Source organism: Elephas maximus, chromosome 20 (assembly GCF_024166365.1).
Source record: "Elephas maximus indicus isolate mEleMax1 chromosome 20, mEleMax1 primary haplotype, whole genome shotgun sequence".
Lineage (NCBI taxonomy): Eukaryota > Metazoa > Chordata > Mammalia > Proboscidea > Elephantidae > Elephas > Elephas maximus.
In genome coordinates this window covers 77,796,595-77,817,087 of record NC_064838.1, presented here as the reverse complement: position 1 = coordinate 77,817,087, position 20,493 = coordinate 77,796,595, and the positions used below count along the sequence as shown (strand labels likewise).

Sequence of the window (20,493 nt, the reverse complement as noted above, 5' to 3'; positions counted from 1 at the left end):
GTTGACACCTCGTGAGAGAAACTTGAAAATATTCATGTAATCACAATTTGTATTTCTAAGACAGGGTTGCACAATATTGTGACTCAAGGGAATGTTAAGTCCATGCTTATATTGGTTTTTCAGAAATGCATGATTTCTCAGCAGCGACGCCTAAGACAATGGCAAGACAATGAATAAAGAGTCAGTACCACTCTCTGCAGAATCAAATGGAAGAAGACATTTAGTTATTTGTTAAAATCATGACATTCTCAAATTAATTGGGATCACTGGTTTATTTATTAAATTCTGTTATTTATTAAAAGACATTTTTAAAATCATGTCATTTTCTAAATAAATGGGTTAACTAGGTTATTTATTAAAGACAGTTATTTATTCAAAGAAATTTCCTTCTCACATCAAACACCTGAGATAGTGTGTCAATAGACAGAGCATTAGAGTAGAACCTTCTATCTCTTTCAGTAATTGTGTAAAAGTATTTGGTACAATCTTCTCACCTGTAAAATGAAGATATTAATGTTATCTTCCAAGATTGGGATAAACATTGAGAGAAAAATAACTTAATGAAATTTAATCTTTAAGATAGTTTAAAATATAAAATGTTTTGAATCGAGTTGGTACTACAGAGTAGCACTAACTGGTATTGAAATATTTAACGAGCTAAATAATCTGAATATTCTCCAGTCCCACTAGTTGTTCTTGGGTTTTGCAGAGCAGACTTTGTCAAGATGCTTTTTAGGGAAAGATTCTCTATAACTGAATTAAAAAAAGTGTATGACAGTTTATGTTTCATTCAAACATCTTTCTTAATTTCAATATATTGTGTTGTCCTTTTTTGGCTACATATTTGACTATTTATATTTTAGACAATTTTTTTTTCCTAATTCCTCAATATTTCTGGTGAAAATGTAAGAAATTACTGGAAAATTAAAAAAAAAAAAGAGAAAAGAAATCATGACATTCATGGTTTCAACGTATTTTCCTATGAGGGAATTTCTTTGAAGTTTTTATAATTGTTTATGTGATGATTGTGGACTCAATGAAATAATAGCTAAGCCAGCTAAGTAACTATTATCTAGGTATTAAGGTAGTTCATAAAAAAATATTTTCAAAGACCATTCATGTAGATATAAGACAGTATTTAAGATTAAAAAGAAAGTGATGAATTGTGGAAAGAATAAATTAACTAGTTTCTGAAAGGTCCCAAGGTTAAACAAATAAGCCAAGGAGTTACCTGGTAGGAGGACATATATTATAAAGCTATTTTATTGCAATTTTTATTTTTACACATTCTCTCCACGCTTCATCTTACGTTACTGTATTTACTGATGAGGAATTTTGACTCAGTCTTCTGGGTACATAATCTGCTGCAAATAATAATCTGTAAACTATTTAAATTAATAATCTAAATCAAGCTCCAGTTTTAGCACATTGATAATGATCTCTAAGTAAGAGATAGAACCATTTAGAGTGATTAAAAAAAAAATTTTTTTTTCTTGGAGAACAAATACCAGTATCTACAGTATTATTGGAAAAATAATGTCAGAATTTTCTTGAAAAATTGTCAATATTTAGAGATACTTCCTTAAGAATTTTATAAAGAATAAAGTCAGAGGAAAAAATACTGAAATAATTTGACCAAGAAGATAATATATTTTAGATTGAATTATCTTTACTGAAAATAAAAATTTAAGGCAAAAAACGGACTAGAAGTCCTAAGCCATTTATTTTAAATATCTTAATATTTTTGAATGACTATAGCACCAAAAATGTTTATAAATACATCATTTTATTAAAAAACTGTTTCACTGACCTAGAAATTCCTAAAAAGATTTCTTTGAGAAATGTCATTGCCCACACAGAAAGGGATATTGGGACAAAAATATGTAAATAAGATAAAAATAGTCAATAAAAATCAAATACGAACACTGATGAATGATGAATGAAATCAATCCATTATATTTTTTAAAACGTTATTATGAGTCTAAGGAAAAAGGTGATTTCTAATACAACCCTTGACATCACTTCGACACTGTGCCTGAATTCACAATGGTACAAGGTGAATAACATAGGATTTAGAATCTGAAAATACACGCTCATCACTCAGTTCTCTGATTACAAGCTGTGTGTGATGTTAGATTTTCTCTCTAAAGCTTACTCCTCTTTAAATTCGTGAAAAAGTTTAATGACCAAGCTATTCAGACAAAATTTTTATATGTGTACACACACACACACACAAACACATGAAGAACAATTTCCTTTAAATATTTCAATTTTTGGTTATAAATGAAACAGGTAAATATAATTGAAATTTTTGTCTTCAGTTGTATTTATTTTAAAAATTAAATTTGGGTCACAAAATTCACATTTTAATAAAAACATTGACAAGTGTATGTACCTAGGGATTTAAGTACATGTAATATCAATTTTTTGTTTTGTTTTTAATATCAATATGCGCTCAAATATTATTTTGTCAGGATCAAACCAAATGAATCATATTATAATTAAAAAGAGCTCTAACGGTAGATTTAGTCATGTTCTTCTGCCTTTTCATATCAAAAAGGTACAATTTTTATTAGTAAAGTTTCAGAAATATGAAATAAGCTTAGAGAGTAGGAATTTTGTGAATTGTGTGGTCCACTGGTAAGAATAAAATTGACACAGATTACAACAACTAGATTCGTCACATAACAGTGGGGCAGTTCTACTCTGTCCTATAGGGTGGCTATGAGTCGGAATCGACTCGAGGCCGCTGGGTTTCTGGGTTATAATGAAAAAGGTAAAAAAAAAAAAAAAAGAAGAAATATTAAGCGCTTGAGTTAAACTTCTCTAGAAACTAGATTTTCTGCTATATGTCAAAAGAAAAATTACACTGAGTATGACTAAGTCGCTGTTAGTACATTTCGAAAGGAGTTAAAGTGGAAAAGAAAAAGCGATTATGATTTTTGAAGAGTTAAATAGGCTCGATTTTAAGAAATGAATGTAAAGTCACTTCCATAAATAGCATTTTAAGAGAAAGAAGATAATTCTACATATCTTAGGGCCAACATTGAAACACTTATAATCCAAAGGAGAGAAATCATAACAGCTATATTTGTTCGGCACTTGATGTGAGAATGGAATTTTCTGCATATTACTTTATAGTGTGTTTACAGCAATCCTCACAACTAATAAGTCCCAGAACCAAGATTCAATCCCAGCTCTCCCTGATCCCAAAGTGTATGTGCTTTCCAACTTTCTAGACTGCCTCTTGGAACTCTGGTGGGGAAGTGCTTAAAGATCTTAAGCAAAAGGACAGCAATTTAAATCTACCAGCTGCTCTTTAGAAACCCTATGGGGCAATTCCACTCTGTCCTATAGGGTCGCCATGAGTCTGAATCTACTCAATGGCAATGGATTTGGCTTGGTTCTATACTGCCTTCTATTACACTGTGTCTTAATTCTGCAACAGCCCCTTCCCCCATATTAAATAAAACAAAACACCATTCTTGCAGTGTTTGGGTATCTTTCAGGTCATCAATACCAGAGAAATATTATGAATGAAGTAATAATCTGAAGTGACTTCTAGATTTAAGAGCAAGCAAAATAAAGTCAATTATTTCCCCCTCATTATTTATATCCAAATATAAGCCTGCAGACAGTCAAATAATTCAAATATTCCTGCTTTCTATTGACATATTAAATTTGGACCTTTCTTCTCATTGTTCTTATTTGAACTGGGCTACTTTCTTCCAACAGGAAAATTAAAGCATACATTCAATTGGGAGTCTCTTATTTACCTCTATAAGCTTATATATTTTCTCTGTTCTTTTCTAGGGAGTATGGATTTTAAATTATTGGGTAGAAATTTGAATAAACCAGATTTTGACAGATATATAATAATCACCAATGCAATACGGAAGAAATAAAGTTTTAAAAACTGGGGACTTCACAGCATATTCTACCTTAATATTCTATCTCCTAAATATTCTGCAAATGATCTGATATTTCCTCTTACCTGTAGAATAGCAAATGCACGTTTAGCTACACCAGGAAAATGTTTTATTTACATTTTTTATATCCACTTGCTTGGCTGTTAATGAAACCCATAGGAGGTGCCCAGAGGGGAATATTCCCCAATTGTCTTCTGGTTCAAAATAGCAACATAATGATTTCCTCAATGATAATGAAGTAAATTGTACTTGAATAATATACCAAATCTTGACATTTGTTGACTGAATACAGTTCTTGGAGTCTGATTTAAAATGACATCTTAGGGAAAAAACATGCTTTAACATGAGATAATTAATTGTAAGACTGCACTTAGCTTCTCCGAGACCCAGTGTCTTCAAACTGACAATATAACCCATTTTATATTGCAGAAAAGGACACGTATGGTAAAATACAGGAAGAGGAACTGTGATATATCAATTCCAGAATATAGCACAAGGGTTTATAGGTATCCATATTCATGATATTTCTATGTTGCTAACATTAAAATGTGTTTGAAGTAAATAAGGGATATGTTTTGAGTTTATTAAAAGTCATATAACATTCAAGTGATAAGAAACACAAAAATATTGTAGCTATATAGAGAAGAGGACATAATATAATGTTGAATAATCATGAGAGAGGATCAAACAATGAGAAAAATAATTACAATAGAAAATACCACAGCAAGAAAGAACTGATTGTAGCTGTATTGATTATTCGGTGACCAAGAAGTAATGTTTTAAACATTTCAGTCTTAGCATCAAAATATCTTACTTAGCTAATTCATAAGGGTTTAATTTGCATACAAAATCTCATGAGCCCAGGTCTTAAATCAATAATATCTATGATTGGGTAAACATTAATAACCATTACTATTCAGTAAAAAATTCTATTAAATCTTTGAAATATACCTGTATTAGAAAGCGTGCTATTTTCACTCATTAAGAATTTGACCATTATTGCTCATACTGGTTTTATGATTAGAATAACTTTTTAAGAAATCGTTAATACAGTTGTTTTGCTACCTAGGAATATGCAATTGTGTGAGATGAGGCTCCTCAAGCCTATCTAGACGTTAAGGGACAAGAACATCTCTATCATGATAGAGAGAAATTGCAAGACCCTCCAATTCCTTGATTTTGCTTTTGAATTAAAATAATGCTGAATCATGTTCACTGCTTTCTCCCTCTTTTTAAGTTATTGATGCAGTAGAAAAGTCCTTAAAACTGGAGAGAATTGGGATACATGTATAATAATGACATACATGGTCATAGTCTTTCAGAACCAAATGAATATCTCAAGGAATCTTTAGTGAACATAACAGGGACTTTCAATCAGATGGGTTTAGCTTTTAAGGTTGTATAATGATAATTATGATTCTTCTGAATCGGGAAAAGTTTATTGACTTTCCTTATTCTCAGGCTTTTGGAGAAATTCAATGTGTTCTCCACCTAAGATTTACTCATTCGCCATGCTGTCTGACCAGGATAGCCTTGCCTTGGCAGAGCTGGGTAAGAGACTTCTAGCCTCTCCTGCAGTGCAAACTGTGGGCTCCTGTGGCAGCTGTTTGAAGCCTTTCCCAGCATTCACACCTTTGCCCAGATGGTGACTTGCTGCGTGACTGCCATGTATCTCCTCTCCTGCCTGACCGCATCCATGCTTTTGCTATGGCTGCTCAGGCACAAGATGCCATGGCACCACGTCAGCACACAGAGAAGAATTACCCGGATGTTTGGAGGCATTAATGCCCAATGGGGTGAACTTTGAGCAAAGAAGACTGGAGATTAGAGAGATATTATTTTTCATATCTTACTTCATTTAAAATGTGTGCTTTACAGGTATGCCTAGATGGTGAAATGACTTGATTCACAATTTCTCAATAGAAGTGTAACAAATGGTATGTGAGTGTATCTTTATCTAGGTACACACTTTCTGCAATCTTTGAGTCGAATACATTTTTGTTCATCCTTAATTCAAAGAGGTCTCTGTGTATAGTTTGTATAGAACAAATTTCATAGCTAAATCATGTAAACTAGGTATAAATTGTGTGCATTTTAATAAGACTATGGTTTTGATGTCTAATAAATGAGACAGGTACAAGGTTTTACATTGTCTAATTTGGCAGTGGGTGGGTAATTCACAAAATATTCCAATGTGATGTGGGAGAAAATTTCATGAACACTCAAAGATTTCCAAACCCTAATTCCCAGAAACTGGGAATATATTATGTATATGGCAAAAGGGACTTTTCTGATATGCTGTGTTCAAGGCTCATCCAGGTAGTCCAATGTAATCAGAAGAGCTCTCAGAAGGCTAAAAGGCATGAAGGAGAATTCAAGAAGGAGATGGAATCAGAGGTGAAAGTGATACAGTAGATGACTGTAGGGGACTGCTAGTTGGGGAATATTTGTAGCCTCTAGAGGCTGAAAATGGCAAGAAACATTCTCCTCTAGGGTATCCAGAAGGAATACAATTAGCTGACGTCTTGCTTTTAGTGAAATGAGACTCATTTTGGACTTCTGGTTGCCACAACTGTGAGATAATACATTTGCATTGTTTCTGGTCATTAAATGTGTGATAATTTGTTACAACAATAGGAAGCGAACATAAGAGACAACATAATTATTTACAGAAAATACACATGTGTAAACCAAATTGAAAGGTTGAAAACACTACAGTTCTCATTTTGACCTTAATTAATTTAACAAAATATTTAGCATTGAACAAAACCGTATAGCATATAGCAATGTATTGCATTGGAAGGAGTCCCTGGGTGGTGCAAATGGTTGAACACTTGTCTGCTATCTGAAAGGTTGGTGGTTAGAATGTACCCAGAGGTGCCTTAGAAGAAAGACTTAGTGACCTACTTCTTAGAGGTCATGGAAAACCCATTGAGGAAGTTCTACTTTGACACATCTGGAATCATGATGAGTCGAAATTCACTTGAGGACAACTTGTTTGTTTATTTATTTAGTTAGTTACCCATTCATTTATTTTTATTTGCATTGGAAATGTTGTAATGTGAGTTTACCCTTTTGCTCCAACTTTATTATTCTAGCCAGACCCAAAGAGAATAGTTTTCTACTGGGAAACAAAACTCTTTAATTGCAAGCTGGTAGAGTCAAACATACCCATAATAATATAAAAACAAACACATCAGCAAGTAACATAAAAAACTTAAAGACTATTGGGATCAAATATAGCTGATTTTGTCTCTTGAGACCAGAAATATCCACCACAAATTTTTATTTGTGTCTATTTGTTACTGAACTCGGAAAGGTGGGTCTTTGCCTGGTGTACTCAGACTTGCCAAAGATCTGGACACTGGTCTTTGAGAAAGAGAAAGTAACTTTATTGCAATGCACAGAGCAAGGAACGGGGGAAGCGCCTTAGAACTGACTCCCTGAGCTATGGGAAAGCAGGGCTTACATGTGATTTGGGCAGCAAGATGGCAGCCATGCAGGCATAATGGGGAGCGAGAATTCTAGAAGATGACCAGGAAATAGGAGATGACGTGATTCTTGTCAGACCTCTGGCCTTGGAATAAGGTCTGGGGGATCATTTTCCTTCTGATTCATTCCACCTGTTGCTGCGTTCATTCTCTGTTGAGGTCAATTAATGGTCACATCTGGCCTTTCTGCACATGTGAGGTGGACCAAATCTGGCTTGGCCTAGTTTAAGGACTAAGAGAAATTTACCAACATTCTTAGGCTCAGGTTTTGCCTTAAGCTGTTCTGCTTATTCATGACCAAAATTGGGAACTGATTCACGTATTTGAGTCTCACAGTTCCTGGTTTTGAATTATGTCTGACCTTCCTGAAAATGTCATATTACTTTATTTCCAGACACTGCCTGTACCTCACATGACATACCCACTCGGCCTCACTCCATCACATCTTAGTAGGATTGTACATATATAGGTATAACACCAATGAGTGTTATATTTTTTGTGTGTGTGTGATGGGTTTCTGAGAATTGTTATCTTTTAAGACATGACATTTTTAGTCTAATAGTATTTTCATCCACAAACACACTAAATAAAATGTGCTAAGAAGTTTTGTTTAATGTTATGTTTTATTACGAAGATAATAAACTCTACACAACTGTTTTCAGTATGAGAATATCCTCTGGAGAACTTTTAGTTTTATGTCACGATTAGCTCAACATGAATTTTTGCTTTGTGTACATGTGTTGAGAGAGAGGAAGAAAAAGGTAGAATGGCTATATGCTTATTTCAGTCCGCTGTGGCACTTGTCCTCTTTCAAAGCACTCTAGGCTTGGTGTTTATTCCCCCACATGTTTAGTTTTCTGGATTATAAATTTGTTTTAAGTGCAAGACAACACTGGATTAAAAAAAAGAAAAGCGATAGATGGAGAAAATGGTGCAAAAGGTTATGAATGGAGAATACGGCATAAAAAAACAAGAAAAATTATAATAAAAATGTCTAGTCATTGGATAACAGGTGGTGTACCAAGGAGAGTGATCTGACTTTCTATCCTCTTACAAGCAATGCTTCTCATATATCTCCACCACCCATTATCAGGCTTTCTCTTCCCTGTTTAGAGACTATGATGTTGTTGTTAGTTGATGTCAAGTCTATTCTAACTCTTGACAACCTAATGTGTACAGAGTAGAACTGTTCTATATGGTTTTAATGGCTCTAATCTTAAAGGAAAAACACCAGCAGGCCTTTTCTTCATTGGTACCATGTGGGGGGGGGGCGGTGCTCAATCCACTAAACTGTAGATTAGCACAAGCTATTTGCACCACCTAATACCTTATTTAGAGAGTGTAAGAAACAAATATTTAAATAACTTGTATTCTATTTATAATCCACATTTATTTACTTTCAAATTGTTTTTTGTTAAAATTTTAAAATTGTTTTCATTGTATAATTGAAGCATTTTTCTATATAGGAATAGTATTTTGAATTGGGATAAAATGTATCAATATTTTATCCACTAAAATAATAGTTTTTTTTTAACCATTTAATACCCTTCATTTAACAGCAGGTTTTTCAGGAGCAAATTAAGACTCTTAAAAGAAGAGAGTTGTAGTTATATATTTACATTAGTTTGAGCAATTGGCATGGGTTATTCAGGAAGGTCTTCAGACCATCCTTCACGTCTTTGTTCCTTAAGCTGTAAATGAAAGGGTTTCAGTATTTAATCAATAGGGTGCAAAAGACTGAGGCCATTTTATCAGAATCTAATGAGTGGTTGGTCCTGGGTTGCAAATACATGAAAAGGAGGGTCCATAGAACACAGTGACTGTCATCATGTGAGAAGCACAGGTGGAAAAAACTTATTGTCTCTGCTTTGAGGACTGTATCCTCAAAATGGCAAGGATAATGTTAAAGTAGGATATTAGAACAATGATCATGGAGAAAAACAAACTGATCCCTGAAAATGTAAACGCTACTATTTCTGGAATGTAAGTATCAGGACAGGACAAGGCTAACAAAGTGACATTCTCACAGTAAAAATGGTTGATTATATTGGAAGAACAGTATGATACAGAAAACACACAGGAACAGTCAGTGCTGTGTTCAGACTGTAAAGGTATATGAGAGATACTAACAGAAAGCAGATTTGCCAAGATACTACCACCATATAGAGAAGGAGGTTGCAAATGGCCACAAAAGAGTCATGGGCCATTATGGCCAGCGTACAAATCTTGGCCACAATGAAAACTGAAAATCCGCCAAGTTGAGCTGCACAAAAGTAGTAACAGAAAGTTTTCTTCTTAAACAAGAAGCTGACCAGCATTTTAGGGGAAAAAGCCCACTGCCGTCGAAATGACAGTAGAATTGCCAAGATCGATGATAGGCAAGTGTCGGAGGAAAAAGCCCATGGGGGTTTGAAATCGGGAGCCGACACTGGTAAGGGCGATGATACACAGATTCCCAGCCACAGTCAGCCCATAGATCACCAGGAAGACATAGAAAAGGGGAGCTGCAGCTCAGGACAGCCTGAGATTCCCATAAGAATGAACTCAGTCGTGAAGTAGAGAAAATACACTTTCTGTAGAGTTCAAAACAACAAAAAAAAAAAAAAATGAGAGAATATATTTTCTAGTTTAGCTGTGTACGCTGTGATTAAAATCTTTAGTCTTTAAAAAAGTCGATTCTTTGCTTTGGAATCTGTCTCAGGATTGTTCCAAAGTAGAAAAACAAATTCCATTGTAGAAAAACAATGCAATCAAGATTTTTGTTGTTGATTAAACCATGTTTCTCTCCGAGGTGACAAAAACAATGAGTGATACCATCAGCACCCGAGATAACTGAGCAAAACCCGGACCCATCCAGTGACCGAAACCAGGATGGCGTAAAGAGGCCTGCAAGACGTCAACAATAAGTCACTTCGTCATTACGTCCCTCTCAAAGAAGAGTCAACATTCCTGGGAATTTCTAAACCCTGACCCTCTCCCTATAAAACCCTTTTGTAGCCTTCTTGGGGCAGGCAGAATCTGGGGAAAACTTTGCCCCCTCTGTCTCTTGAACACAGTGTTCAACAAAGCCCTCTTGCTGCTTACTTCCACCTGTCTCACTATTGGTTTGTGGCAGGCGGCTGGAATTTGCAATTTGCAGTAAGTCACCCACGTGAGATTTCCTGGAGCCATTTATTGTGTTGCTTTCGTCTTTAAATGGGAAAAACAGAAAGGGATTAATAGACGATAAAATAAATTTTGTACTTCGAAGGTTATTCCTTGTCAAATATTTATTTAAAATCATTTTACTTTTGTTCACAAACACCTAGGATTTCCAGAACTTAATTGTTTTTCTCCCTGCTTTTTCGCGAATTTCAGAAATACAAACTGAACAGAGAACAACCAAAGACTTAGGTTGGTTCTTTGGATTGTTTGCCTAAGCTATTTATTTATCCACTATTAAACATAGTTTAAGTGTTAGATCTTACATATATACATGTATATTCATTTTCAAAAGTTATCATTTGCTATCAATTAATATCTTATTCACTGCTTTAGATGGTGAATAAGAATCAAGTTTATGATTTTTTCTATACCATATCATCATATCTCCCTGGCTTTTGTCCACAAGGGAGAAATTAGGGCACATAATTACTCCCATTCTTTGTACAGCTAATTGCTAATAACACAAGTGTAAGAATGTGGCTAATGTAGGGTATAATTAACCAGAATTTCAGAAATGCTCAAGAAATTCTTCCACATTGACATTTGCACAGAGACAATATGAAATTCACAATTTATCATTCATCTCTTTGTAGAAGTTGAGGTTTATTGTCTTTGCGTTTTGTGCTCCAAATGCTACATGGCACTGTCCCAATCATTTACAGCTGATATTTTTTAGCAGTAACTCTACCTGGATTAACACTATCTGGTAAATATTTGCTTCCCTAAAAATATGAAATTCATCGTATATAAAAAACAGTATGCTAATTCTTCTCCATTCTCTTAGATAACCCACTCTGATCATTGATTTTATTTTTTTTTCACATCTTCTTGAAAAATGCTCAATCTCATTTATCAGTAGTTATTAAGACTGTTATTAATTTATTAAGACACTTAAGTCATTACACAGCTGTCACTGCCATTTAGCAGTCAGTGGGAAAGGATTGTAGTCACTTGGAAAAGAAGACAGAGAAGGAATCATTTCAGGTCTGAGTTTGATTTGAATTGATAGAGCTTTCAAGATACCTAGTCCTCACATCTAGACCTAGTAAGAGGGAAAACATTCAGTTTAACCTGCCTGTGCAGAGAGATCTGCTGAGATCCACTCCTAAGTTTACTCCACGAAGCACGCTGGAGAGTTTTACAAAGACCTGAAGTTCCTGAAGACCCTAACACTAACATATGATTATTTCTAGGCCCCAGTCCCTGAACATGAGGACTAGACTTCCCAGATAAAGGTCTGATTCCCCAGGGAAAGAAATACAAATTGAATGCTCCTTAAGCAAAGTTCCACACAAAATTCTACCCTAATGGGCAATTTTAATGTGAATATCGAGGATAGAACTGAACACAAAACCTCCCTTCCAGTGTTAAGCTCTGGTGTATTCACTGTAAAAACCAGATGATAAACACCAAATTCAAAATGTGAAGTTTGTATAGAGGCTAAATATCAGTTTTTATTAAAATCATTGAAGTATAAATCATATCTGATATCATTTCCAGTTTTTACATTCAATTAATTTGAGTAAAAAATGCATTTTTTTTCACATCAGACTGAAATCGTCTTTCAAAGAATGAATAAATATTGCAATGAAAGGTCATCACCAATTCTTTCTTACTTTCTCGGGGGCATTTCTAGCCTTTAATGCTTATAAGAGGAAGGGATATGTCTGATTATTTTACTTTTTTATTACCAGCTTCTAAAATAATACCCAGGATACAGTAGATGTTCAAAAGATATTTTTTATCCAACTCACTGACCGATGGAATGAGTGAATGAAATATCCATCCTAAAATGTCAAATTAAACATCAGGATTTTTTTTTTTTTCTGATGCTGTAATCAATCTTTAATATTATTTTAACTTTGACAAAGAAACCATGACAAGTCGTATCTCATTCTCTAAGACATTCATTACTGTAGTGCAGGATACAACTCGTCCTTGTCCTTCTTCATTTTGGTATTCCTAATATCTACAACCAGTTTCCATCCAGCCAATTTTGACTTATGTTGGTCCTACATGTGACAGATTTGGTCTGTGTTCTATATGGTTTTCAAAAGCTACAAAGTTTCAGTAGATCTTTCAAGGTGCTTCTAGTTGGATTCAAACCACCAGCTTTTATCATTATCCACCCAGAGTCTCCTTATCCAGAGGTAAACCTTATCCACAACTTCTATTGATATTCTTGTTGACATTAGTTAATATGTATTTATGTACCCATCAAAACATAATTTTGAAGCTATCTTTAATTACTTTACATAATACTGAATGTCTTATTCTGCAATTTTTTTTTTAATTCAGCTATATGCTTGTGGATTTATCTGCATTGATTTATTTAGCTATGTATTGTCCACTGATTTTACTGCATATATAAAATTCATTAGAAGAAGAAAACAGGTTCTGCTCAAACAACTCCTGATTTATTTTTTTAAATTTATTAAAACTTTACTACCCAATTTTTATGTTTTAAATTATACCACACTAAATGTTTTACTATTTTTTTTCATTTCCAAGTATATATTTATAAGAGAGAACAAAAATGTACAATATTCTGAGAAAAGATCATACACCTTTATGTCTTTGTGTGTATATATGTCTATCAGAACCATTATATGTGTGTACATATCTCTATATATACACATAAATACACATGAATGTATCTCAGCATGAACACAGAAAGAAGCAAATTCATGGCATAGTTTTTCTGCACATATTTTAAAATAGCATACATTGAGAGTTGACTCATCTTTATTTCAAATGTTCAAGAAGAATAGAAAGACACTAATAAACTAAAACAAAAATTTCATGTTTGTCATATCTTCTTCATATTGAGACATACATCTGGACTCTGGATTCTTTTTTAATTTTTATTGTTAAAAATATGCTTCATTGTATGTTTCACTTGACACATTTTTTATTGTTTCTTTTACATCTTTGTTCCTCAAACTGCAGGTAATGGCATTTAGCATGGTTGTCACAGCAGTGCCAAATACTGACACTATCATGGCATGACCAAAGTGTAGCTGGAACTTGGTCTTATACACATGAAGAGGATTGTTCATGGTAAACTGACACTCCATTTAGGTGAGAGTCACAAATGAAAAACACTTTTCTCCTCCCATTGGTTGAAGGAATTTTCAGAATGGCCAACAAAATGAAACCATAGGATATCAGGACAATCAGGGTGGTGAATATCCCTAGAGAACTCACAAAGTAGAAGAGTAGAAGGTGGTTGATGTGAGTGTCAGAACACAACATAGCAAAGCGTAGAGGGATATTACACAAGGTATGGCTAATTTCATTGATTGCACAGGAGGGGTTATAAGTTGCTACTGTGCATAAAGTAGCAGAGCAAAATACCACCAACACAGAAAGCAATGATGAGTGGAAAATAGAGTCTGAGAGATATCTTAATTGATAATATAATTGGCACTATAGTTGAAGTTGAAATAGATGTGTTTTCCATATAATATAAAAATCATTATCTGTTTGATGAAGAACTTAATATTTAAGTTCTTCACCAAAACAAAATATTTAAACTTTAAAGAGTGTAGGTATCAATATCTTATTCTCAGGGTCCTGGAGGGATTCATTATATGCTCCACCCAAGATTTATACACTCGCCATGCTGTCTGACCAGGCAGGCCTACCTTATGAAATTGAGTGAGAGTCTAGCCTCTCCTGAGTACAGACTGTGGGCTCCTTTGGCAGTTGTTTGAAGCCTTTCCTAACTTTCACACCTTTGCCCAGATAGTGACTTGCTACATGACTGCCATGTATCCCATGTCTCGCCTGATCCTCTCCATGGTTTTACTATGCCTGCTCAGGCACAAGATCCCATGAAACTGCCTTGGCACCCAGATAGGTGAATCCTGGAAGTGTGGAGGTATTAATGCCCCATGGGGTGAACTTTGACCATAGAAGACTGGAGTTGAGAGATAAATTGTTTTTCATATCTTACTTTGTTAAAAATGTGTACTTGACCAATCATGCTTGGTTGGTTAACTGACTTGATTCAGAATTTCTCAATAGAAGTATAACAAGTGATATGTGAGTGTGTGTTTATCTGGGTGCACACTTTCTGCAATCTGAGCCAAATTTTTTGTTGTTGTTATTGTTCATTCTTAATTCAAGGAGGTCTTTGTGTATAGTTTGTATAGAAAAAATTTTGTAGCTAAATAATGTAAAACAGGTATATATTGTGTACATTTTAGTGGCATTATTTTACTGAGCTCTAGTAAATGAGATAGGCGCAAGATATTACATTGCCTAATTTCACAAACCATTTCAATGTGAAGTAGAAGACAGTTTGATAAACCCTCAAAGATACCCAAATCCTAAGTCCCAGAAACTGTGAATATATTACTTACTTGACAAAAGGGACTTTGCTGATATAATGTGTTCAAGGGTTGTCCAGGTGGGCCCAATCTAATCTCAAGAGTTCTTAGAAGACCAAAGTTATGCAGGAGAATCCAAGAAGGAGGTGGAGGCAGAAGTGAGAGGGATAGGATTAATACATGGAAGAGGCCACTATCCAAGTAACTGTAGCCTCTAGAAGGTGAAAAAGGCAGGAAACATTCTCCTCTAGGGCATCCAGAAGGAATACAATTAGCTAACACCTTGATTTTAGTGCAATTAGACTCATTATGGACTTCTTACTGTCAAAACTGAGATAATACATTTGTGTTGCTTTTAGACATTAAATTTGTTATAGCAAGCAATAGGAAAGCAATATAAAAAATAGCATAATTATTTTTAGGAAATACATATATGTGAACCAAATTAAAACGTAGAAAAATACTAAACTCGTTTTGACCTTTATTCATTTAAAAAAAATGTTTACCAATCAACAAAACTGTATGTATTCCAGTGTATTGCATTGGATAGAGGCCCTGGATTTTGTATATTGTTAAGTACTTGACTGCTAACTGAAAGTTTGGTGGTTTGAATCTACCCAGAGGTGCCTTAGAGGAAAGACTTGAGGATCTACTTCTGAAAGGTCATTGAAAACCTTCTGGGAAAGTTCTACTCTGACACACATGGGGTTGCGATGTGTAGGAATCACTCTAAGACAACTGTTTATTTATTTATTCATTCATTTATTACAAATAGCATTGGAAATGTTGCAATGTGAGTTTAGCCTTTTGCCCTGGTTCTCTACATCTACCCATACCCAAAGAAAATAGCTTTCTAATGGGAAACATACTTCTGTAATTGTAAGGTGCTGAAGCCAAACACGCCCTGAATAAAGTAAAAACAAAAACACATTAACAATTAACATGAAAAGGATAAAAACTGACAGGATTAAATTATACCTAATTTTGTCTTTTGAGATTAGAAATGTCCATCACGTATTTTATCTTCCCTACCTTTTTTTTTTTTACCTTTAGCTTTTTTTTTTTTTTTTACCTTTAGCTATTCTGTTTATTTATGACCAAAGTTAACAATTGACTCATTCATGTGAGTCTCAGAGTTCTTGGTTGTGGCTTATATCTGACCTTCCTGCAAATGTCATATATTCATTTTATTTCTAGACACTGTCCTTACAACACCTGCCACACTACTCTCGCTCATGCCATTGCATGGTAGTAGCATTATACATACACAGCAATAACTCACATGACTATTAGTGGTTTTCTGTTTCTTTTTTGCAGCAAGTAAGGTTTTTTATCTTGAGGAATGTTGCACTTAATACGAGATGACGTTTTTGGTCTAATAACACCTTCTCTCCACTAAATAGAAATATGAAAAGAAGTGATGTTTAATGTTGATAGTTTGATATTAAAGATAATAAACTCTACACAATGGATTTCAGTATGAGAATATCATGTGGAAAATATTTAATTATCTATCATAATTAGCTCAACATAATTTTTTTGCTTTGTGCACATGTCTACGAGAGAGTGGGAAAAAAGTAGAATGCTTTTACGTTTATTTCAATCTGTTATGGCACATGGCATATTTCAAAGCACTCTTGAGCTTAGTTTTTATGTTCCCCTACATGTTTACTTTCATGTGTTATAAATTTAAGTGTAAGACAACAATGGGTTCACAAAACATGTGATAGATGGAGAAAATGGTGCAAAAGGTTATTAGTGGAGAATATGGTATAAAAAAAAAAACAGAAAATGTAAAATCTTTTGTCCTTGGGCAACAGGTGAGTGTATCAAGGAGAATGATCTGACTTTCTATCATCTTTCAAGCAATGACTCTCATATAGCTCCACCAGTCATTATCAGGCCTTCTCTGCCTCGTTTAGGGACTATGTTGTTGTTGTTAGTTGCCAGCAAGTCAATTTCAATTCATGACCAACCCATGTGTTACAGAGTAGAAATTTTTCCAGTGTTTTCTTGGCTGTAATCTTAAAGGAAGAGAATCACAAGGCCTTTCTTTCCTGGCACTGCTAGGTGAGCCTGATTCTCCAATCTTTGGGCTAGCAAGAACAATTTGTACCACCTAGATACCTTTTGTTTGTAGCTGTTTCTTCTTATTTGCAAACAAATATGACACCTAGGTTGAAGACCCTCAAGGAGATGGATTGACACAGTGGCTGCAACAATGGGCTCAAACATAACAATGATCAGGAGGATGGCTCAGGACCAGGCAGTGTTTCCTTCTGTTGTACATAATGTCCCTATGAGTAGAAATGGACTTGATGACACCTAACAACAACAACAGACACCATATGTAGAGGGTATAAAACACAAACCTTTGAACAAGTTGCAATTTATTTATATGATGTATTTGTTTATTTTCAAATTGTGGTTTATAACATATGTAAGTTCATTTTCATTGTATAATTGGAAACTTTATTCCTCTAGGAAGATTGGTATTTTGAATTGGGAAAAAATGCCTTAGTATTTTTCACATGGAAATGAATAGATTTTTTTTTTTTTTTTTAACCATTTAAAATGTCTCTTCACTTAACAGCAGCTTTGTCAGGAGCAAATTAAGACTTTTAGAAGATGACAGTTGTAGGTATTTATTTACATTAGTTTGAGCGATTTGCGTGGGTTATTAAGGAATCTCTTCAGTGCATCCTTCACTTCCTTGTTCCTTAGGCTGTAAATGAGGGGATTCAGCATTGGTATCACGAGGGTGTAAAAGACTGAGGCCATTTTATCAGTATCTAATGAGTGGTTGGTTGTTGGTTGCATATACATGAAAAGGAGGGTCCCATAGAACACAGTGACCGCCATAAAGTGAGAAGCACAGGTGGAAAAAGCTTTTTGTCTCCCTTCTGAGAACTGTATCCTCAAAATGGTGAGGACAATGTTGAAGCAGGATATTAGAACAATGATCAAGGAGAAAAACAGGTTGATACCCGATAACATAAACACTGTTGTATCTGGAATGTAAGTATCAGAACAGGACAATGCTGGCAAAGAGACTTTATCACAATAAAAATGGTTGATTACATTGGAAGAACAGTATGACACAGAGAACACACAGGAAGAGGCAGTCAGTGCTGTGCTCAGGCTGTAGAGGTATATGAGAGATACCAGCAGAAGGCAGATCTGCCGAGATACCACCACCATGTAGAGAAGGGGGTTGCAAATGGCCACATAGCGGTCATAGGCCATTGCTGCCAGTATGAAAACTTCAGCCACCACGAAAACTAAGAATCCACCTAGTTGAGCCGCACAACAGTAGTATGAGATGGTTTTCTTCTTAGCCAAGAAGTTGAGCAACATTTTAGGGGCAATGGTGGTAGAATTGCCAAGATTAGTGACAGCCAAGTGTCGAAGGAAAAAGTACATGGGGGTTTGAAGTCTGGAGTCGACACTGGTAAGGGTGATGGTGCCCAGGTTCCCTAACACAGTCAGCCCATAGAGCACCAGGAAGACAAAGAAAAGGGGGACCTGGAGCTCAGGAAGGTCTGTGATTCCCATGAGAATGAACTCAGTCACCCTTGTGAGATTCCCTGGAGCCATTTATTGTGTTGTTTTGTCTTTAAACAGGCAAATTGGAAAGAGATTAATAAAAGGTAAAATTAATTTTACCGTTAAAGGATAATTCCTTGTTACAGTTTCATTTAAAACCTGTTTATTTTCTTTCACACTTAGGAGTTTCAGATCTTAATTGTTTCTCTCCCACATTTTCAGAAATTTCCAAAATATAACATCATCAGAAAACAGCTGAGGTTGGTTCTTAAAATTGTTTCTATAAACAATTTATGTATTCACTGTTGGATGTAATTTAAATATTGAATGATACATATATATTGCACATAAAATGAAACAAACAATAAAATCCAACCAGTTGCCATCTAGTTGATTCCGACTCATAGGGTCCTATAGGATAGAACAGAAGGAGTGCCGGGTGAATTTGAACTGCCAAACTTTTGGTTAGCAGCCATAGCTCTTAAACACTAAACCACCAGGGTTTTCTATATTGTACATTAAAAAAAAGAATCGAATTATATGTATATGTATATGTATATGTATATGTATATGTATATGTATATGTATATGTATATGTATATGTATATGTATATGTATATGTATATGTATATGTATATGTATATGTATATGTATATGTATATGTATATGTATATGTATATGTATATGTATATGTATATGTATATGTATATGTATATGTATATGTATATGTATATGTATATGTATATGTATATGTATATGTATATGTATATGTATATGTATATGTATATGTATATGTATATACACACACATATATGTTGTACATAGGGTTGCTATGATTCCAGACCAAATCAATGGCACCTAACAACAACAGAATATAATTATATATATACATATATATGTATCATAACATATATATAGATATATGCATGAATATTTTTCCAGTGATGTTGGATGAGATGTATATATTTTCTTTAGGATGGTTTTTCAAGTGATAAAAAAGAACTGTCTTTACAGAGTTGAAGTTGATGAGCCAGAGTGACCTCCAGCTATCTTTCTGCTTAACTGCCGCAGGCATCCTCTCCAGCCCTCCCAGCTTCATCATCTTGGGTATTTTATGTATTTCAGTATCTGGTGGGAAACCCATCCAGAGCTGTAGCATTTTCCTTAACGATTTTGAGCACATCACTCTGCTTCCACTACGCACAGATAGACCTGCATCTCAATACTCTTCCTTTAGTTGCCAGAAGACTGAATCCTACTTTCTTAATCACATTTTCTTTCTTCTGCCCAATACACCAAAACTTTCACTGGAATTGTTTTCTGGATTACTCTCTATTTTTACTTTGTTTCAGACTTCGCTTCCTTTTCCAGTTTATCCTCCTTTTCCTTAAACTGTTTGAAACCTGTTTTGTCATTGTTGTTAGTTAAGTTTTATTACTTACAGATTTCATTTGTTAAAGTTCAATCACGTTAGTTTACTTCTATGGAGAAACGAGTGGGATAGAATGCTAACTTTTATTTAGTGTTCATTATGTCCTTCTCGTTGCTGTTGGTAGTTGCCATCCAGCAGATTCCAACTCACAGTGACCCCACGTGTGCAAAGCAGAACTGTTTCACTGGGGTATCAAGACTGTGACCTTTCTGAAGCCAGTCACCAAGCCTGTCTCCCTTGGGTGGGTTTGAACCACCATCATTTCTGCTAGTATTCAAGTGCTTAACTTTTTGTGCCATCCGGGGCCTCTCATTATGTGTCTAGAACTAAGCTAAATGTTTTCAAATAATTATCTCTTATTTTGTGTTGGACCTTTAGGAGATGCATGTAAATATTTCCATGTCTGATGAGACAACTGAGGCTCCATGAAGTTAAGTTACTTACAGTCTATATAGATATTGACTGGATAAAGGTGTTACTGCAATTTCGCAATTTAGAGCCACCTGCCCCAAACACCTAATTCTAGAGACAAGGGTGAAGTGGGTAGTAAGAGCTTT

The 20,493-nt window shown here is 34.7% G+C and overlaps 1 protein-coding gene across 1 annotated transcript; it reads right to left on the bottom strand.

The window, feature by feature from the left end:
* Positions 1-17,607: 17,607 nt before the first annotated feature.
* Positions 17,608-18,555, bottom strand: LOC126064199 (olfactory receptor 8J2-like). Its single transcript, XM_049862967.1, has one exon. The coding sequence runs from the start codon at positions 18,553-18,555 to the stop codon at positions 17,608-17,610; it is 948 nt and encodes a 315-aa protein (XP_049718924.1).
* Positions 18,556-20,493: the final 1,938 nt, after the last annotated feature.